The 18,864-nt window shown below is 31.2% G+C and overlaps 1 protein-coding gene and 1 long non-coding RNA gene across 2 annotated transcripts; one reads left to right on the top strand and one right to left on the bottom strand.

Moving 5' to 3' along the window:
• Positions 1-8,808: 8,808 nt before the first annotated feature.
• On the bottom strand, positions 8,809-10,303 carry LOC115699474 (ethylene-responsive transcription factor 4). Its single transcript, XM_030626905.2, has one exon. The coding sequence runs from the start codon at positions 9,737-9,739 to the stop codon at positions 9,062-9,064; it is 678 nt and encodes a 225-aa protein (XP_030482765.2). The 5' UTR covers positions 9,740-10,303; the 3' UTR covers positions 8,809-9,061.
• A 2,199-nt stretch (positions 10,304-12,502) lies between these two features.
• Positions 12,503-18,483, top strand: LOC115699032 (uncharacterized). The gene is made up of 3 exons (XR_009684151.1): positions 12,503-15,044; positions 15,851-17,058; positions 17,793-18,483. It is a non-coding gene; the product is annotated as an uncharacterized LOC115699032 (long non-coding RNA).
• The last annotated feature ends 381 nt before the right edge of the window (positions 18,484-18,864 follow it).

The raw sequence follows: 18,864 nt of genomic DNA, 5'->3' as shown, positions 1-18,864 counted from the left end.
GTTAAATCAACACAAAAATAATAAAATTATGATACTAAATCATATTCTTTATTATTATATTATTTTATTAAATTATTGTTATTCGTGTTTCGAGAAGGGTGACACGTGAGGTTCCCGACTTTACAAATTAGCCCAGTATGGTCTAACTAATAGCCTCTCCGTGAGGATAGGTACGACCCAGATGGTAGGATGGGCCCAAGCCCATCTGAAGCCCAGAAGACTCGCCTTCAAGATGAGGTTTATAAAGGTCCAAGAAGGCCTATTGCCTTCCTAGTATGGAACAGTCGAAGCCTTCCGAATGAACGATGGGACGCGTCTAGAAAGAGTACTCCAAGAGGTACCTCAAAAACCTAGTATAGGATGATGTGGTTGCCTTCGGACACCTGATCCCATAGTATCAGGGGCTTGTCCCCTATGTCAGACTATAAGAGTGCGTGCACCACCATAAGGAAACTACCCTCTTTGTCCTGTTGGTTTTTATGGTCCATATCAGAGTTATAAAAGTGGAAACGGATTTGATAAAAGTAGTTTTTATCTAATATAAACCATAAGCCTAAGGATCTCAACATAATGTATATACATTAAATCTAGACTAATGAAAGAAACACAATACCTCTTGAAGCCTATCAGGGTATCATTGCTATCTTTTAGTATCATTCACGATCATCCAATCCAAGAACATTTGTTGAAGAATTCACACCTTGATCTTCTAAGCCAACCTCAACACTCAAGAATAGAGTGAGCTATTTGATCTTATTTGGATGAATTAATTTATGCATTATAGTGTGTACTCAACTCATGAGACACTGTAATTGAGTTAGAATTTTTTAATCTCACACACACCTGTAATGGTGTATGCGTGTGAAACAATTAGAGAGAGAGAGAGAGAGAGAGAGAGAGAGAGAGAGAGAGAGAGAGAGAGAGAGAGAGAGAGAGAGAGAGAGAGAGAGAGAGAGAGAGTTGGCGTGAGAGAGAGAGAGAGAGAATAGGAGGAGGAGTGTTCATCCGATCTAATCCGCACTTTTTTGGTCAAACAACATCCAATCCGCACTAAGTGCGGATTTCATATTTTGGATCCAATCCAATCCGCATAACATTTTAAATCCAATCCAATCCAATCCGCAATAGTGCGGATTGGATCGGTTATTTTTTTAATGATAAATTATTTAATATTTCATAGAAAAAAAATTAAAAAACGACTATTGTTTCTTAATCTCTAATAATAATCTATTTCATCTCCATTTATATATAAATCAAACCAATATACATATATGTCAATATATATGTACTCATCTTTAGATTTTCACTAAAATATATATGTATTTATTACTAAAATAAATAAGTTAGTATATATATATATTTAAATTTATGTGTATGTGTCTATGTGAATAAGAATAATTTTTTTGGTGTTTTTATTATATATAAAATAAATAAAATACACTAACTCAATATATTACTAAAAAAGATTAAGAAATTAGAAGTTTGTATCTTTTTTTTAATATTACTAAAAAAATTAATATATATATTATATATTATAATTTTTTAAAAATATATAATTAATTGCGAATTGGATTGGATCGGTTACTTTTTGAGGTCAAACAACATCCAATCCGCACAAGTCCGGATTTTAGATTTTTCAATCCAATCCAATCCGCGCAAGTGCGGATATTCGCATTTTGTGGATTGGATTGGATTGGATCGTGCGGATTAGATTGGATCGGATACTTAGTGAACACCCCTAAATAGGAGAGTGAAATTCTATTTTCTCAAACTTTGTTACGTATATCTAAGGTTATTTCTGTTGTTGAGTTAACTATATATCCTATACATAATCTTATAAATAAAACATTTTAATCTTCTATTAAAATAAAAAGAAAATATCTAATTTAAGTTGAATTAAAATTTAAATTCAAATATAAATATTTAATGGTTGAATAAAAAATATCAGTTAGATCTTTTATTTTAATTATTATCTATTTAATTAAACAATTATCCAATAATTTACTTAATTAATAATGAAAAGATAATTAATTTAAATTATTTTAACCAATAAAATAATTAAAATAAATTAATCACGTGTCTTTATATGTCACCCTATACGTGTGGATTAGGCCTACATGTGTGGGCCATATTTTGAGGTCTAAAATTAATTTATCAATTTTACCATAAATAAGATTTATTATTTATTTTAACTAATAAATAATAATTGATTAATTCTCATTAATCTTTTATTTCACAAGGATTAAAATAAATGTCATTTTCTCTACCATAATATATTTCTCTCTTTAATATTATTAAGAAATAATATTGTATTTAACTAATTAATATAGCTTTATCTAATAAAGCTAAATGGTTAAATACTATTAATTACACAATTCATAATTGTCATAATTAATCAAAACAATCATTTCACAAATTATTATTTTTCTCTTAAGAATTTATTTCCCATAGAAATTATTTCTCACTCGAAATCCATTCATCAAATAAAACATTTCCCTATACAGTTTTGTATAGAGGTGATTCGGGGACCATGAACTTATATTTCAAAGCTCCAAGAAACACTTGATTATTATCGATCTTATCAATAGAATAATTTGGTTTATTAATTCCATTATTACTCCACTATAAAGGTTGAATTGCACTCTTTGACAATATAGAATTCTGTTTATAGAATTCTTACTTATAATCCATTAATATAATCAATATAAGCAGTTTGCCCTCCAATTATTAGTTCATAATTAGAGTTGGTCAAAATACCGTTTTACCCTTCTAATTATCTCTTGATTCCTTATGTACCATTAATTCAATGTAAACAATTAATCTATAACTTATTATAGATTTAGATCCAACTATTAGCACTCTTAGAATTAACACAATAAGAAAACTAATATTCGATCCATTAGGAAAGTCTGGATTCCACTATCGTATAACATGTTCCCATCCTCTCATGTTATTCAGCTACCAAAATAGAAGTTGTAAGAATCATCTTCTCTGAGAAACTTTAACAAGTGAATCAAAGAACTCAATGAACACAAATAAGAATTCATGTATACTCAAGATTTAGACTGATCTATTAATGATCATCATTGTGATACGAATAACTCTTTCATGGTAAGCAACACGTTAATGAAAGATGTTTATCACATATCGACCTAGTCATACATAATCAAATTATACACAACACCTTTACTACATGTCTATCCACATATGTGATCCGAATCAAAATCACACACACTAGAAGTATAGTGTATACTATACCGTACTTAGCATATCCATATTAAAGATTCCCATTACTTTAATACGTTACCGACTTATTTTATTCATATCGTATAATCTTAATTCTATTGTACATCCTTACAAGATTATACCTTCTTCATATAAATAAGGAATTTTTAGATATTTAATAATTATATACTATTATAATTAATGTATCATTTATCTTATAATTGTATTTCATATATTCTCTAATATATAATCCATTAACTACTTGCTTTTAGGGCACAAATCCCAAAAATCTCCCAGTTGCACTAAAAGTAAGTGCTACTTATTCTATAACTCTTATAGACGTTGTATCTCATTTGATTGTTCAAGCTAAGTCATATGAACAAGACCTTTCACATAATGTAGTTCCAGACTCCAAAGTTAATGAACTCAATAGATCCCTTGGCTAATCAAGTTGGATGTTTAGAATGAACTATTTTATTTCACATCCTTGTCTTGTCACATTTAAGTGATTCTTTTATTTAAGATTACATAATTAATAAAAATATTTATTTCTCATTTCTGAAACGATAATATAATGTGTATATTCTTAAATTAATTATCTCTCTTTAATCTTAAATTCTAATAAATCTTTTAAATGGATTCACCTCTTGAATGATCTTTTAAATATAATCCCAACATACTTAATACCCCCACTCAATTAGATAGTTCCTTATTTGTCTATTGTTTTTTATCATTTAATTAAGACTGTTCTTGCAAAGAAGAAATCACTCCTACACAAGATCTGAACATGCATTTCAATACTAGAGCAATAATCAACAGTGCAAAGGAGGGGAGAATACTTACTTGAAGGAGAAGGAGATGGTGAGGTGGTAAGATTGGTGGCACCGTAACCTCAGGAGTAGAATCTCCGGCACGACAACGAAGTGAGGCCTAAAAATTGTACACCCAAGCAAGTATTTCACCGATTCCTGCTTGAATGTTCAAAGGCTTTGACGAACTTGAATGACTGATCAATAAATTTGGTGGAAATTCTCCTTGATTTTCTCTTGTTCAAATTCGAAAAAGAAGGTTAAGGACGTCGTCAAACTAGGGGCGAGAATGGGGTTTTTTTTGCTCTCTTTCTCTTGGTTTCAACTCAAGATGCAAAATGAAAAAAATGGTGAAGTGTGTTTCTTCCCCTATTTATAAGTGGAAGACGTCAATCCGAGTGCTTCCCCAATCAACAGTTTAGATGACATCTCAGAAAATACAATAGCAATTAGACAGTTGGGGAGTGGAAAAGTCAGCATTTAATGCTTGTCATTAGAACCGAGGTGTTTTTCATCATAACATTTGTCTCGATACGTACACTGACATAAATTAGCCGTCAACACACCATCCTAAGCATCATGTGCTTTTTCAATGTGCATGGATTCCCCGAACCAAGAGGCTAATGCCACGTGTATGACATTAGCCGTACTCCAAGAGTCCCCAACCTTCCACATCCAAGAAACGTAAAAATGGAGAAGGTCTCTTCTTTTCTCCAAATTACCCACGTGTCCATGACAATTCGGAAGGAAGACTGCAAGCTTCGGCCACTCTCAAGTCCCGAAAGCTTGTGGGTAAATATTATATGTGTTTCCCGAAGGGTGATACGTGTCGATCCTGACTTTACAGGGTAGCCCAATATGGTCTAACTAATAGTCTCTCTGTGAGGATAGGTTTGACCCATATTGAAGGATGGGCCCAAGCCCATCTAGAGCCCAAAAGACTTGCCTTCCAAGACGAGGTTTATTAGGGTCTAGGAAGGCCTCTTGGCTTCCTTGTATGGAATAAGGTTATTCAAAAAAATTTACAAACCGTCCAACCTGAATAAACTGCCCAAACAAACCGAATAAACCATCAAAAAATACAATCAGAATAACTTTACAAAAAATTCAAATCGCCCAAAGAATATATTGGGCGGGCTGAATATTATTCTAACCCGCCCAAATAACCCGAACAAATCGAATAAAACAATTTAAATATTTTTCAATAAAATTATTTATAATATATAATATATAAATTACATTCAATAATTAAAATATTTTACATTTAAAGTTTGTATTTTATAGTGTTTAATTTAAAATTTAAAATTTATAGTTGATTATTTTAATTGTATTTGAATATTGAAGTTGAAATTTAGAATTTACATATGAGTATATTTTTTTATTCTATTTTTTGAAAAATATTGTTTAATACGTTAATGTTTATTCAATTTATATATATTTTTAACATTAATTTAAACTATAAATATTTTAATCTTGAAAGGCCTATACTATACATTTAATTTTTCAAATCAATTATTTGAACACAAAAAACTAACAATAATGAAAAAATAAAAAATAAAGATCGATTTAAACATGTTAACCCGACCAAACTGACGAAAATTATTGGGCGGGTTACACTTTTTTTTTTTTAATTTTTCATTAGACGAGTTATAATTAGATATTTGCAACCCAACATTTATATAGGCTTGGTAAAAATACATTATAACCCGACCAAATCGACTGATGTACACCCCTAGTATGGAACAGTCGAAGCCTTCCGAATGAGAGATGGGACACGTCCAGAAAGAGTACTCTAAGAGGTGCCTCAAAGCCTAGTATAGGATGATGTGGTTGCACTCTGACACCCGATCCCACAAAATCAGGGGCTTGTCCCCCGTGTCAAAGCATAAGTGTGTGCGCACCACAATAAGGAGACTACCCTCCTTGTCCAACGCCACAAATTTGACATAACATTACATACATGCGACGCACACAAAACATTTGTCAAGGATCTCGTGGTCCTCAGGCGTACACAACACCTTCGCCCCACGAATTGGACATGAGCCAGTGGGCCCATAGTCACTTATTTAATGTATTTACCCCATTAGTGGGCTAAGTTGATACAAAAATCCTAGCGGGTCGCGGGTAAACCTAGATATGATTCCTAGCCTATAAATATTGTACTATACTCTCATGCAAAGGGGGAACTTCCAGAGTGTGAAATGAAAGTGAGAAAACACTATAGCAAGAAACTAGGGTTCTTGAACTTGTAACCCAATTGTATAAGTGACTCGTGGATTAGGATTAGTTAATGCCGAACTATGTAAAAAATTTCTATTATGTCAGACTAATAATATAGACAATGTTAGGGTGGATGGCAGGGCTGGCCCTGGGCATAAGCGGGCTAGGCCTGTGCCTAGGGCCCACCTAGTCTAAGGGCCCAAAAAAAATCTTTTCCTTTTAAAATTATACAATTTTTTTTTGTTGATTTTGAAAAATACTACTTTTTTTCTTTTTAAATAAGGGCCCAAAAATAATTTTTTTCCTATGGCCCACAAAATTTCTGGGCTGGCCCTGGATGGTGAACTAATTTGGATGGATTCTTCATCTTTTTTTCATGATGTACTATTCTTGTATAGTTTTTCAATGAAATGTTTGTTCATTGATAAAAAAAAAAAAAAAAACTTTTTATAAAGTGTGATTGGAATAAATTTAGTGTAAAATCTTATTAAATTCGACATTTTAATGTTCTATTAGAATTAGCCCGAGACTACCATTTTTTTGATAAATTTATATGGGACAAACTCACAACCATTTTATAAACACACATAACCAATAAATTTTTAACCTAGTTAATTGATGATAAATAATTATATAATAAATTTTTAATCTTTATATTTCAAAACATAAATATTGGCATTTAGTTGGAGGTAATGAAATAGAATGGAGTGAAAATGAAATAATTTTCATTTCATTCCTTTGTTTGGTTGTATTTTAAAGTATTGGAATGACATTCTAATAGAAGACCATTTTAATGTAACATTTTAAATTTTATTTTATTCCATTCTTATTTCTATATTTTCATTCCTCCCAACCAAACGCGACCTAAATTCTTAAAATATAAATGATAACTACCTCAGCAAATATATTTATCCATGTCGTTGATGATGAATGAACAAATAATATCTTCGAATCAAACTTGTGATATAAACTATAATACTCTCAAGTCTCAAGTCAAGTGTGTACGTTCAATATGCTATAAAATACCTTTTTTTTTCCAAAAAAAAAAGTAAAACTTTTTATTAATAAAATTTAATTAATATGATAAGGAAGAGCTGCTGCATTTATCTTCCCCCTTGACTGAATTAAAATACTCTTATCATATAATTTTCAAATTCAAGTTTTAATAAACAATTCATTTCAGAAAAAAAAAAAAAAAAGTTTAAAAAATCAATTCGACACTACTTTCTAAACCATCGTATATAATGCGTTGAAGCATTCACACCTCTCGTTACTTGATTATACTCACATGAAAGGGACAAATTTTTATAGTACTGAAAATAGTGTGAAAGACTCTTTCAGCAAAAAAAAAAAAAATAGTGTGAACGACTGAATATGTCAAAGCACAATGCCATCACTTTTCTGATCTGAAGGGCAAATAAATATACTGTTTTGGTGTGAGTTGTAATTAATCTAAAAGAAAGTACAGATAATGGCGCGTGGGACTGGGATCCGATCTAAAGCCAAAGTACAAAAACTGTGTTTTCCTTAACGGAGCACAATTGCCACATCACAGTATGTGAGTTTTTTTCTTTTTTACCATTTCATTATAATGATAGACATAGTAGTTATAGTAGTATATGGGTATATACGTGTAGGGTTAGAAAGAGAGGAAGTTAGGATTTGAGAATGGATTTGAGGAGAGGACGGCGTGTGAGGCGAAAGCGAAATACTCTCCACAGATTCAGCCGACACAAACAAGGGACCCACCGAAAGCGGCAGCGACGGCATTCACGCGTTCTTTTCTTCATTTAAAACAAAAAACTATTTTAATACGTGTCAACCGTGAGGACCCCGCTACTGTCGTCTCATCCAAAAACAATGAGAGGTTTAAGATTAATCAATTAATTAGGTTCAATTCTAAATTTTAATTCTTTTCGTTGGACGGCAAAACCATGAGCTAACACGTGCCATCCACCGCATATATACATCTACAGTACAACGTACGAAATAATATAATTTTTTTGCCGCCTTGAACTACGGAAAGTAAAGAACCAGATGTAATAATTAAATAAAAATATATGTATATACACGATCTAAATGTATAAAAATTACATCCACGCGTGAGATTATTTATATATATTTTTTTAATTATTTGGGAAAAAATCATAATAGTCCTAAGTAGATCAATGGGTGTGGGTACGGCGTTATTGAAAATAATTTAGTCATCAAATGAATTTCAAGACTATAATAATAATAGAAAACTCATAGAGAGGTTTTAACCATGAATTATAATAGGATTACAGATTCTCAGTAATATTAAACTAGAAAATAAAAGTTTGAGGTTGAAAAAAAAAAAAAAATTCCCATATCTCGCCTCTAATCATAATTTATAGATTTATAGCTGTTTAATATTTTTGCATCTTTAGAAAAGAGGTTGGCCCCATCTTATCTTATTTGAGTAATGTTCTTGTCCAGGTAATGACCTTTTCTCCAAGTATTGATTAGTTAATTTTATCAAAAATACCCAAAAATGAAGAAACATACTACAGTTATAAAATGTTCAAAATAAAAATAGAAATAAACTGAATTTCTTCATTATCAAAATAAAAAGGGAAAGATAAGAAAACTGAACCAAATTTACATCTATGATGGAAGCCATTAAAACTTCATCACTCTTTCTTAGCTAACTTCTCTCTTTAAATTCTCGAAAGGAACAGAATTTACAAAACTAAAGTTAAAACGAGATTTCACCCCAACAAAGAGGAAAAAAAAACTTTGGTGGCTATTAGTTATTACAAAAATTGTTAGATTTTCTCTCTTTTTTTTTAATATGCTTCCCCAGGTGGAGCAAGGTTAAGATCGAGATCGAGAACTTTCCTTGGTTGCCCTTCGACCACGGACGACGAATCCGACTCGCTTTGAACCTGGGCCCCACCTCCAGACCCGAACTCTACAGTACCCGGGTCGAAACGAACTGGGTAGACTGGGGTCACAAACTCTCCCCTACTGAGCGCGTCGAAGAACAACACGGGGCGCGTGGGAACAAACCCTACACTCGGCACACCCCTATACGCCGCCACGACATGGTGGGGCGGAGGAGCAGACGGCGCCACCACTTGCTCCTGCTGGAGAAACGGGAACACAGCGCCACCGCTAAGGCGGCGCGTGGAATCACGGTCGGCGCAGTCGTTGCCGGAAGACTCAACGGTGCTGCTCTGGCTAGGGCTGCGATCGGCGGATGGGGAGGAAGGAATAGGAAAGTTGGTCTTAGCCTTGGCGCCGCGGAACTCCCTGGCGGCGGAATCGTAGGCTTTTGCGGCTTCCTCGGCGGTGTCAAAGGTTCCGAGCCAGACCCGGCTCTTCTTAGTCGGGTCTCTGATTTCAGCTGCGTAACGTCCCCATGGCCTCTTCCTTACCCCACGGTAATGCATCTCTTTGCCGGCATCGACAATCGATTTGTTGTTATTAGCTTTCTTCACTCCGACCCTTTCCTTCAAAGCCATATTTGTTTTTCTTTTTTGTTATTATTTTTGGTTTAATAAAAATGAATTAAAGTTGGGTTGGGTGTAATGGGTGAGCGGTTTGCTTTGTTGTGTGCTGGGAATAACCATGCTTTGAGGGTCCTTTTATAGGGAGATGTGGGAGCTAATATTTTTTAATTTTAAAATTAATTATTTAATGAGATTAATTGATTTGTGGCGGTCAGCAATGAGTTTGACTGGGCAGAGAGGGCGCCGCCCAAGCATTATGAGAGAGAAAGAGAGATTAGTGAGTTACGTGAGTATTATAATAATAATATTTTATGAAGATGCTAAATTGAGTATATTACGAAGCTACGTGGCACGCGGCAATTTTTAGACAAGCGGCGAGACTAGAGCTTTCATTGTGTGCCGGCTTCCATTACAGGCCCATCTGCCGTTATTACGGCTTCCTTTGTGCTTTTATATTACGCTCTTTTATTTTATTACGTGTCAGCGCGTGGGTGCCACGCTAGTATATTTTATGAGAATTTTATACTATTTTCAACTTTATAATTTTTAAAAGTTATCGATTAAACTTTTTATTTTGTCAAAGGGTAAATATCATTTTGGACTCTGTGTTTTGCAAAAGTTACAGATTGGACCCTGTATTTTGTTAAATGATAAAATAGACCCTGTATTTTCTAAAATAGTAAAAATAGGACCCTGAACTTAATTTTTGACAACTTTTTTCTTAATACAACCAACTTGAAGACAATGCTTAATACGAACAGATACAAAAAATGTAAACAGTTTTGTCATAGCACTTTTAGATCGGATTATAATTAAACTTTATTTTGACAAAAAATCAATTCAGGGTCCTATTTGTACTATTTTAAAAAATACAGGGTCCATTTTGTCATTTAACAAAACACAGGGTCCAATTGGTAACTTTTGTAAAACAGAAGGTCCAAAATGGTATTTACCCTTTGTTAAGGGGTAAGTTGAAAAATGCCTCTTTTATTCATCAATTAATCAAATTTACCTCTAATTTTATATTTATTTGAAACATACCTCTTTTTATATGTATTATACCCAAAATACCCTTACATAAGAGAATCACATGGAGAGTATCTTGAAGTGACAGGGGCAAAATTGGTACAATGTTTAAAAAAAGAGGTAAAAATGATAGATTTTAAAAAAGAAAGTAAAAATAAAAGAGGACAATATAAAAAGGGTATAGAGTGTAATTTCCTCCTTTGTTAAATGATAAATATATTTTAGGGTGATTCTACAATGCACCCCCTTAAAAGGGATATATTGATGCACCCTTAACTTGTTTCGTCATCCAGAAAAATTTTTTAGTCTAATTTTTTTTCATATTTATGTACGTTATAGCTATTTAAGATATCCTACAAAATTTGGAAAAATTCGAAATAATTTACAATATAGAAAACAATGTTCAAACAGTCTATTTTACACGCGTATAAAATAAAATAGTCACGCGTGCAACACACTGTTTGAACATAATTTTCGGCGTGTTAAACTTTTCCAAATTTCTTAAAATTTTGCAGGATGTCTTAAATAACTATAACGTACATGACCATGAGAAAAAATTTGACTAAAAAATTATTTCGGATGCTAAAACAGATAGGGGTACATCAATATATCTATTTTATGGGGGTGCATTGTAGAATTTTCCTATATTTTATATTTTTTAAAATAGTGAAAATAATATCAAGAGTTTAATTTTTAATAATTTTATATTTTACTATAACCAACTTTAAAATAATTTTTAATATAAACAGATACAAAAAATATAACCACTCTAGATCAGATTATTATTAGATTTTATTTTGACAAATAACTTATTTCAGGGTCCTATTTGTACAATTTTAGAATATATGGGATCCATTTTATCATTTAACAAAACAAATAATCAAATTAATAACTTTTACAAAATACAAGATCCAAAATAGTATTTACTAATATTAAATAAAAGTGTCTTTTTTCATTATTATTTTGATTTTTTTATATATGTTTTTATAATTTTTCTCTTACATTTTTTTTTTAAAAAATAAAATAAAAAAAATTTCTCATAAAATATCTCCTCTTCAAAATTTCCTTTGAACTATTAAGTTAAATTTAAGGATTTTTATTCAATTTAATAAGAAAAGTCTAATATGGATAAAATTTAAAGGCATGTTAAAGTTCGAGACACATACTTTAGTATATCAAAGTCTACATAAACAATCACTGAATTAATAAAACTGAATGAAATTAGACAAAAATCCGTAAAGGCAACAATCTCAATAGTTTAATGAAATTTTTAATGGCTAAAAAAATTCAAAAAACATCATAGGATATATGTAAAAATTTAGAAGGCAAAAATCATACTCTTTAATGAATATGAAAAGAAGATTTTTTTTTTTTTTTTTTTTGGAAAAATTAGTAAAAATTAAATTTAAAATGTTAAAAGACATTAATAGTTCGTGTCATATTACTATTAGTACGATTAATTATCAAGTTCTACATAAATATTGGGTACTAATTCCGGTAAAAATAAACATTGAGTTTATGCCGCTTACAAATTTAAACTTTGAGTACTTATGCCGCTATTTACCCTATTAAAAATAATAAAACTAAGGGTATTTTTGTCAATATACAACTTATTTTATTTGATTACAATGTTCGTTACAGAGTTAAACCAAATTAAACATCATGATACCATTCCTATTACAATTCTAATTCTATTATATTACCATTCATATTACAATTACCATTCCTATTATATTACATTACATCAAAGCAAAGACGACTTAAGTTTTTAAGAGCAAATAAAACTCTCCTTATTTTTTTTTTCTCCATTATGTAAATTTTGAAATAAGCATATGATCCCCTTTTCTTATTTAACTTTTTCTCTATATTAAATTACACCTTTTTTTTTTTTAGAATATAATCTGCCATCATAAATTAAACATGTTAACTTTATAAATTAAGTATGTTCATTTATTTTTTGATGGCAGATTATATTCAAAAAGAATGTGTAATTTAAAATGAAGAGAAAAACTAGATTATTCGGTAATTTATGTATTAAATTTTGGACATATTCAACGGTAAAAATACTTCTTTCAGGACATGAACAAATCAAGCAAAAAATCTTGTGAAATACATTTTTTCTTCCTTTCAAGACATGTTTGGTATTTCTATTTTCTTTTATTTGGAGTTTGTGCATTAAAAGAACTCATAATAATTTTATTATTTAATTTTCCCTTAAAAAGTTTTCAATAAAATGCCAATTATAAAACTAGAATCCATTATCCATGCTCATGCAGTCTCTTATGTATTAATCAAACATTATTTTTTTTTTGAAGCAATCAAACCAAAAAGAAAAGAACATTAAATTGTTTAAAAAGAAAAAACATTATTTTTTAATATGTAAAGAATAAAAGAAAAGAGTAAATCAATTTTAAGCATACGCTCCAAAGTGAAGAGTGGGCCAAAGGCAAGCCATAATTTGTATAAGTGGCAGGATGAGGTGACGACCAATTCCAACAACTATGAGAGATCTCGGCCACGTCACTGTCTCTCTAAAATCCGTTTGAATCGCTCATCAGTTTTTTTTTTTTATATACTGTTGGTGAAGTGCGAGTGAGGAAATGGGTCCAGCAAGTGAGAACTAGACACGTGTTTCAGTGTTTACCGGTACGCGTCCATCTTTAAGGAAGCCGCGTCCTATCATCATTGTTGTTTCGGTGCTATTACCTAATTACGTTTATACCCTTCTCTCTTCTTCATTTTTCCTTTATCTTTAAGATTTTGCCTCGGATTTGCTCCCCGAGTGTGTGTCTGCCGCTGGTCTCTATCATTCTTCTCTATCCCCCGTTCTTTTAGGCGCGTCTACAACTTTCAATCCTATTTTGTTCTTTGCACGTGGTAGATTGTGGTGTACGAACCAAATTTGGCGCGTTGGTACTGTTCACGCTATTTGTGTAGACGTAATCCAGCGGACGATTTCGATAGCCAACCACATGTTATTTATATGACAATAAGAGTAGTCTTATTAAATATTGAAGTGTGTATATTTAATAATCAAAATTATTGTTGTAAATTCGTGTCGTGCTGCCCAGTCAATATTTATATGTGCTCACCAAAATACGGACAAGTGTTATGCCATAAAAAATAAAAAATATAAATCGTGCTATATTAAAAATTTTATTATCCACCCCAATAGCATCCGGAGAGTGGCTAGGATTTGAGTTCTGGGGCGGGTACTGGTGTCCTGCTGAGAATTATGACCACTTTAAGTTGAAATTACCGGAGGCTTGAGAACTTACGGAATTTACAATTCCTTAAGGATTTGGTAATTCAAAAGAGATCCAAAATTATTCTTTTATGTGAAACTCTTTGTGGTAAAGATGTGGTGGAGCGGGCCAGATTATATATGGACTTTGATAGTGCTATTACTGTAAAAGCCCAAGGTCATAGTGAGGGAATTGCATTATTGTGGAGAAATAAAGAGGAAGTGCAACTTATAGACTTTTTGAACAAACATATCAATGTTAAAGTGTGTGTTGACGGGCAACCCATTTGGAGACTGGTGGGAATGTATGGTGCACCTAATAGGAGTCTAAGGCACAACACATGGAGGCTCATCAAGCATCAAGCTGAAGACACTCATTGGCCGTGGGCAATTATTAGAGACATAAACAATGTTACAAGCTAAGAAGACAAACATGGTGGAAGACCTTACCCATCTAGCTTAATCCAAGGCTTCAACCAGGTGCTTTTTGAGTGTGAGTTGACTGAAAAGGAGTTGGTTAGACACCCTTTTACCTGGGAAAAATGTCGTGGTACACCTAGATGGGTGGAAGTTAGGCTTGACAGGGCCCTAGTTTCGAAACATTAGCTGGAAATTTTTAATTCTTCGAAGCTTTATAATCTAAATTTCTCTTCCTCGGATCATTGCCCTATTTACCTTGAGCCGACTATTGTAAAGAATGTGATTGGTCCGAAAAAAAATTCAAATTTGAGAATGCTTGGTTACGAGAGTCATTATGCTTTCAAGTGGTCAAAGATGTTTGGGAGAGAGAGATGTGGCTGGATGTCCAAAATAAAATCAAGATGTGTGGTGATGCTTTGAGTAGTTGGGGCAACATTACACTAGTGATTTTAATTCAAGAATTAAAGAGGCCAAACTGACTTTGAAGCAGCTCAAAGGAAGACGTGATGACTATTCAATTAAAAATATGGAGAGGATCAGAAAGATTTGTTTGAAATCCTTACCAACGAGAGATGTTTTGGAAGCAACATTCAAAGCAACTCTAGCTTAAAGAGGGTGACCAAAACAGTAAGTATTTTCATGCTTTCGCTAGCTCTCGGAAATGTCAAAATTTAATTCATAAGCTCCAAGATGAAAATGGTGCTTGGATTGATTGGGATAGTGGATTGGGGACTTAATTTCTAATTACAAGGCTCCATCAATAACACAATAATAAGACTCAACAAAACAAAACTTCATACCATGTCAAAAGACTAAACAAAATTGTGCATTACGTTTTAGTAAAAGGAGAAAATAGTTTTTTTTTTTTTGAATAAAAAGTATAAAAAAAAAATAATTAACCACAGCCCTTACCTTTTTTTGTTTTAAAAAAAAAATCAAATACACTATGTTCAATCCCAATAAACAAACCCTATTCCTTCAAAAAAAAAAAAAAACTAACAAACCCTAATTCTCAGTTGGGTTCATCATTAATTGGGGTTCTTTTTTATTTGATTTTCTTTACCCTGAGTTTATTTGTGCAATCTTGATCTTTCTCTATTTCCCGTTGTCGCAAGTGTTGCGAAAGGAGGTGGGTGAACAAGTTAGCGGTCTGGCTGTTCACGGCAAGGTTCAGACCGTAGGCATTCAAATGTGTATATCAACTAGTGTTTTATGGAATGTTACATGTTTTGAGATTATGATTCTAAGCAGGCCCGGCCCTGGGCATAGGCGGGCTAGGCCTGTGCCTAGGGCCCACCCAGTCCAGGGGCCCAAATTTTTTTTTTCCTCTTTTAAAATTATACATTTTTTTTTACCGATTTTGAAAAATACCATATTTTTCCTAACATAAGGGCCCAAGAAATTTTTTTTACCTATGGCCCACTTTGTTACAGGGCCGGCCCTGATTCTAAGTCCTAGAATTTGGAAGGGGTTTGAAAGGGAAAAGTTGAATTATGGTGAACGCAAGGTAACATTTGGTGGTTGCTTCTTCTTTTCTCATGGTTGCGATGGTTTGGGCAAAAGAATGTGATGGGTAAGTTTTATAATACTACTTTCAAAACTTTTTGAAATTTTTTTATGAGTTTGAGGTTTGATTGTATATATTGATTATTTGTCGCATTTTATTATTTCTGTATTTAATCTTATTTTATTTTTTAGTATAATTGACACAAAGTATGTTTTACTTCTATTATCAGGGCCGGCCTTGAAATTTAGTGGGTCATAGAGAAAAAAAATATTTTTGGGCCCTCATTTAAAAAAAATGTGGTATTTTTCAAAATTTATAAAAAAAAAATGTGTAATTTTAAAAGAGGATAAATTTTTTTTGGGCCCCTGAGCTAGGTGGGCCCTAGGCATAAGCCTAGCCCGCCTATACTCAGGGCCGGCCCTGACTTCTATATTGATGTAATTATTTTAGTTTATTTAATCATTTACATATTTTTTTTTGAGAGGTACATGCTATCCATTAATAATAACTAAGCAAGATATATGAATACAAAGTATTCTCATCAATGTATATAGATACTGTTATTTTACTTTATTTTCAAGTTTTCAAACTGGTTAATATATAAATTATTGTTTGATTGTATTCTTGTTTGAATTTAAAGAAAAACACATCCTATCATATATAATTCAAGCACATATAAATTGTTTGTCTTAATACACTTCCTTTGCATATCTTATAAAAACTTGTCATGGTGATTTGGTCTGGTAATGACTTTGATTTTGGAGGACAAAAGATGAGTTATGGTGAGCTCTGATTTTGTAACACTTGTCTTTGTAAATTGCAATAAAGCTGAAAAAGAGAAATTAAAAATTCATTAATTTAAATAATGTATTTTCTTTGCAGGCTTGCCAGGGTTCACACACATGCAGTGTTTACAAAAGAGACCATGCTTTAGTAACACATAAAAGTTAAGTTTTCAGCCCTTTACTAGAGTGGTATGTTTAGCTCCATTTTGTTGTTAGATTACAGAAATATTATTTGCCTCTTTTGGTCCAATGATAATAATAATCAGCAATGTTTCCTCAGGGTAAATACATTAGCAGCCTACCTTATTACACCAGCCATTGGCATTTCGTACCTTGCAAAGATGCAAAGGTTCGTCGATGTTATACTTTTTCTTTTTTTGGCATCTTAGCTAGTCATGCATCTATCTACTAATATATTAAATTTTATTTCTATGCATATATATAATTGCTTCTAAGGTGAAGAGGTGTTCATTAATATGCTACCACCCACTCCACTTTCTAGGTTGTCAATATAGAGTATCGTTGTGATAATTGTGCCACTATGAAAATCAATAATATTACTTTGTTATCTATATTTGGTGATACTGTAATATATTAAATTAATATGTACATCAACCAATATTTGAAGTAATAGTACTTTATGACAACTCTTTTGATCAATTTATATGAACTTTCTCCAAGAGAGTTACCAATTTACCACATTTTTCTTTTACTTTTTTCAATGTATATATATGCGTGTTAATGATAAAAATTTGTATATATCTCTATTTGGAGTGATTTTACAGATTGTGATTAGCAGTCAACATTCAATTCAATTAGCATAAAATGATGCTTGCAACTTCTATGCATTTACTCATATAGCTAATTCAAAATTAGCTAATCACCATTATATTTTTTTGACTTATTCTATAACTGTATTCCATCTCATTTCAAGTATTAAGTAAATAAGATTTTATTGGTTTTAATTGTTTGGCTGAATCAATTAACTTTGGATAAATGAAGGGTTTTGGTTTCAAAGGGTATCTATTTGCCATATATATAGTGCATTATTCTCACTAATTTATATATTTTTTTCAATTGCAGGATAATCCATACTAGTATTTTCTTTTTGCAAGTTGCAAAATGTTGAAGTACATAAATGTTTTTTTTTTTTTTGGTATTAAAATCATTATCCCTATGTAATGTATACAGTGGCGGATCCAGGATTTAAGTTGAGGGGGTTGATATTTTTTTTTTTTTTTTGTAAATGAGGGGAGCGTCTTTTTTTTTTTTTTTTTCTTTCTATATTGTATAACATGTTAAAAATTGATGCAAATTTGTATTTTAGTATTAAATATAGTATAAAGTTGAAAAAAATAATAAAAAAAATATTAAGTTCAATAATTAAGACACTAAATACAAGTCTTATTGGTAGAGGTTCAAAAAAAGTAAAATGTAAATAACTTTTATCTCAAGAAAAAAAAATGTAAATGATAAGTAAATATGCTTTTATTGGAATTAGAACTCATAATCTCTGTGACATTTAAGAAATAATTTTACCATTATATCAAAGTTTGTTTTATGTTTATAAATATTATTTTTATTTATAAATATATATTGTAATTAATTAAAATATATATACAAAAAATTTTTAGGAAAGTGATTGTCTCACCTTGCTTCTATGTGAGTCTGCACCTGAATCTATATATACTATTCTAATATATATTAATTATGTTCCTGAACATTTTTATGTAATTACAAAAAAAAAAGTTGAATAATAAAATTATCAAATTTGCAAGTTTCTAATATTTTTCGCTTTGATGATGTAGTTAGTACTTATCATTGTATACGTAATACTCATAACTACGTAACTAAAATACTAAAACTAATTTTTTTGAATGAAAATTAATTATAAAAAATACTAAAATTAATTATATAATATTTTAATGTATTTAAAATTAATTATTTATATAATATTTGAAGGACAAAATGACATTTTAAATAATAAAATATACTATTAATGACATTGCTACAAATGTGAGTAATATAAATTACTAACAATATCAAAATGTCACTAAAATTATTTAAATATAAAAAATAGATATATAAAAAATTATAAGGGACATTTAAAAATATTATTAATTATTAGTAGAAATTAGATAATATATGCAAAATT

This window comes from Cannabis sativa, chromosome 8 (genome assembly GCF_029168945.1).
Source record: "Cannabis sativa cultivar Pink pepper isolate KNU-18-1 chromosome 8, ASM2916894v1, whole genome shotgun sequence".
Classification (NCBI taxonomy): Eukaryota; Viridiplantae; Streptophyta; class Magnoliopsida; order Rosales; family Cannabaceae; genus Cannabis; species Cannabis sativa.
This window is presented reverse-complemented; position numbering and strand designations above follow the sequence as displayed.

Coding starts and splice junctions, on each gene's coding strand:
- LOC115699474 (XM_030626905.2), bottom strand. CDS start 9,739: ATGGCTTTGAAGGAAAGGGTCGGAGTGAAGAAAGCTAATAACAACAAA.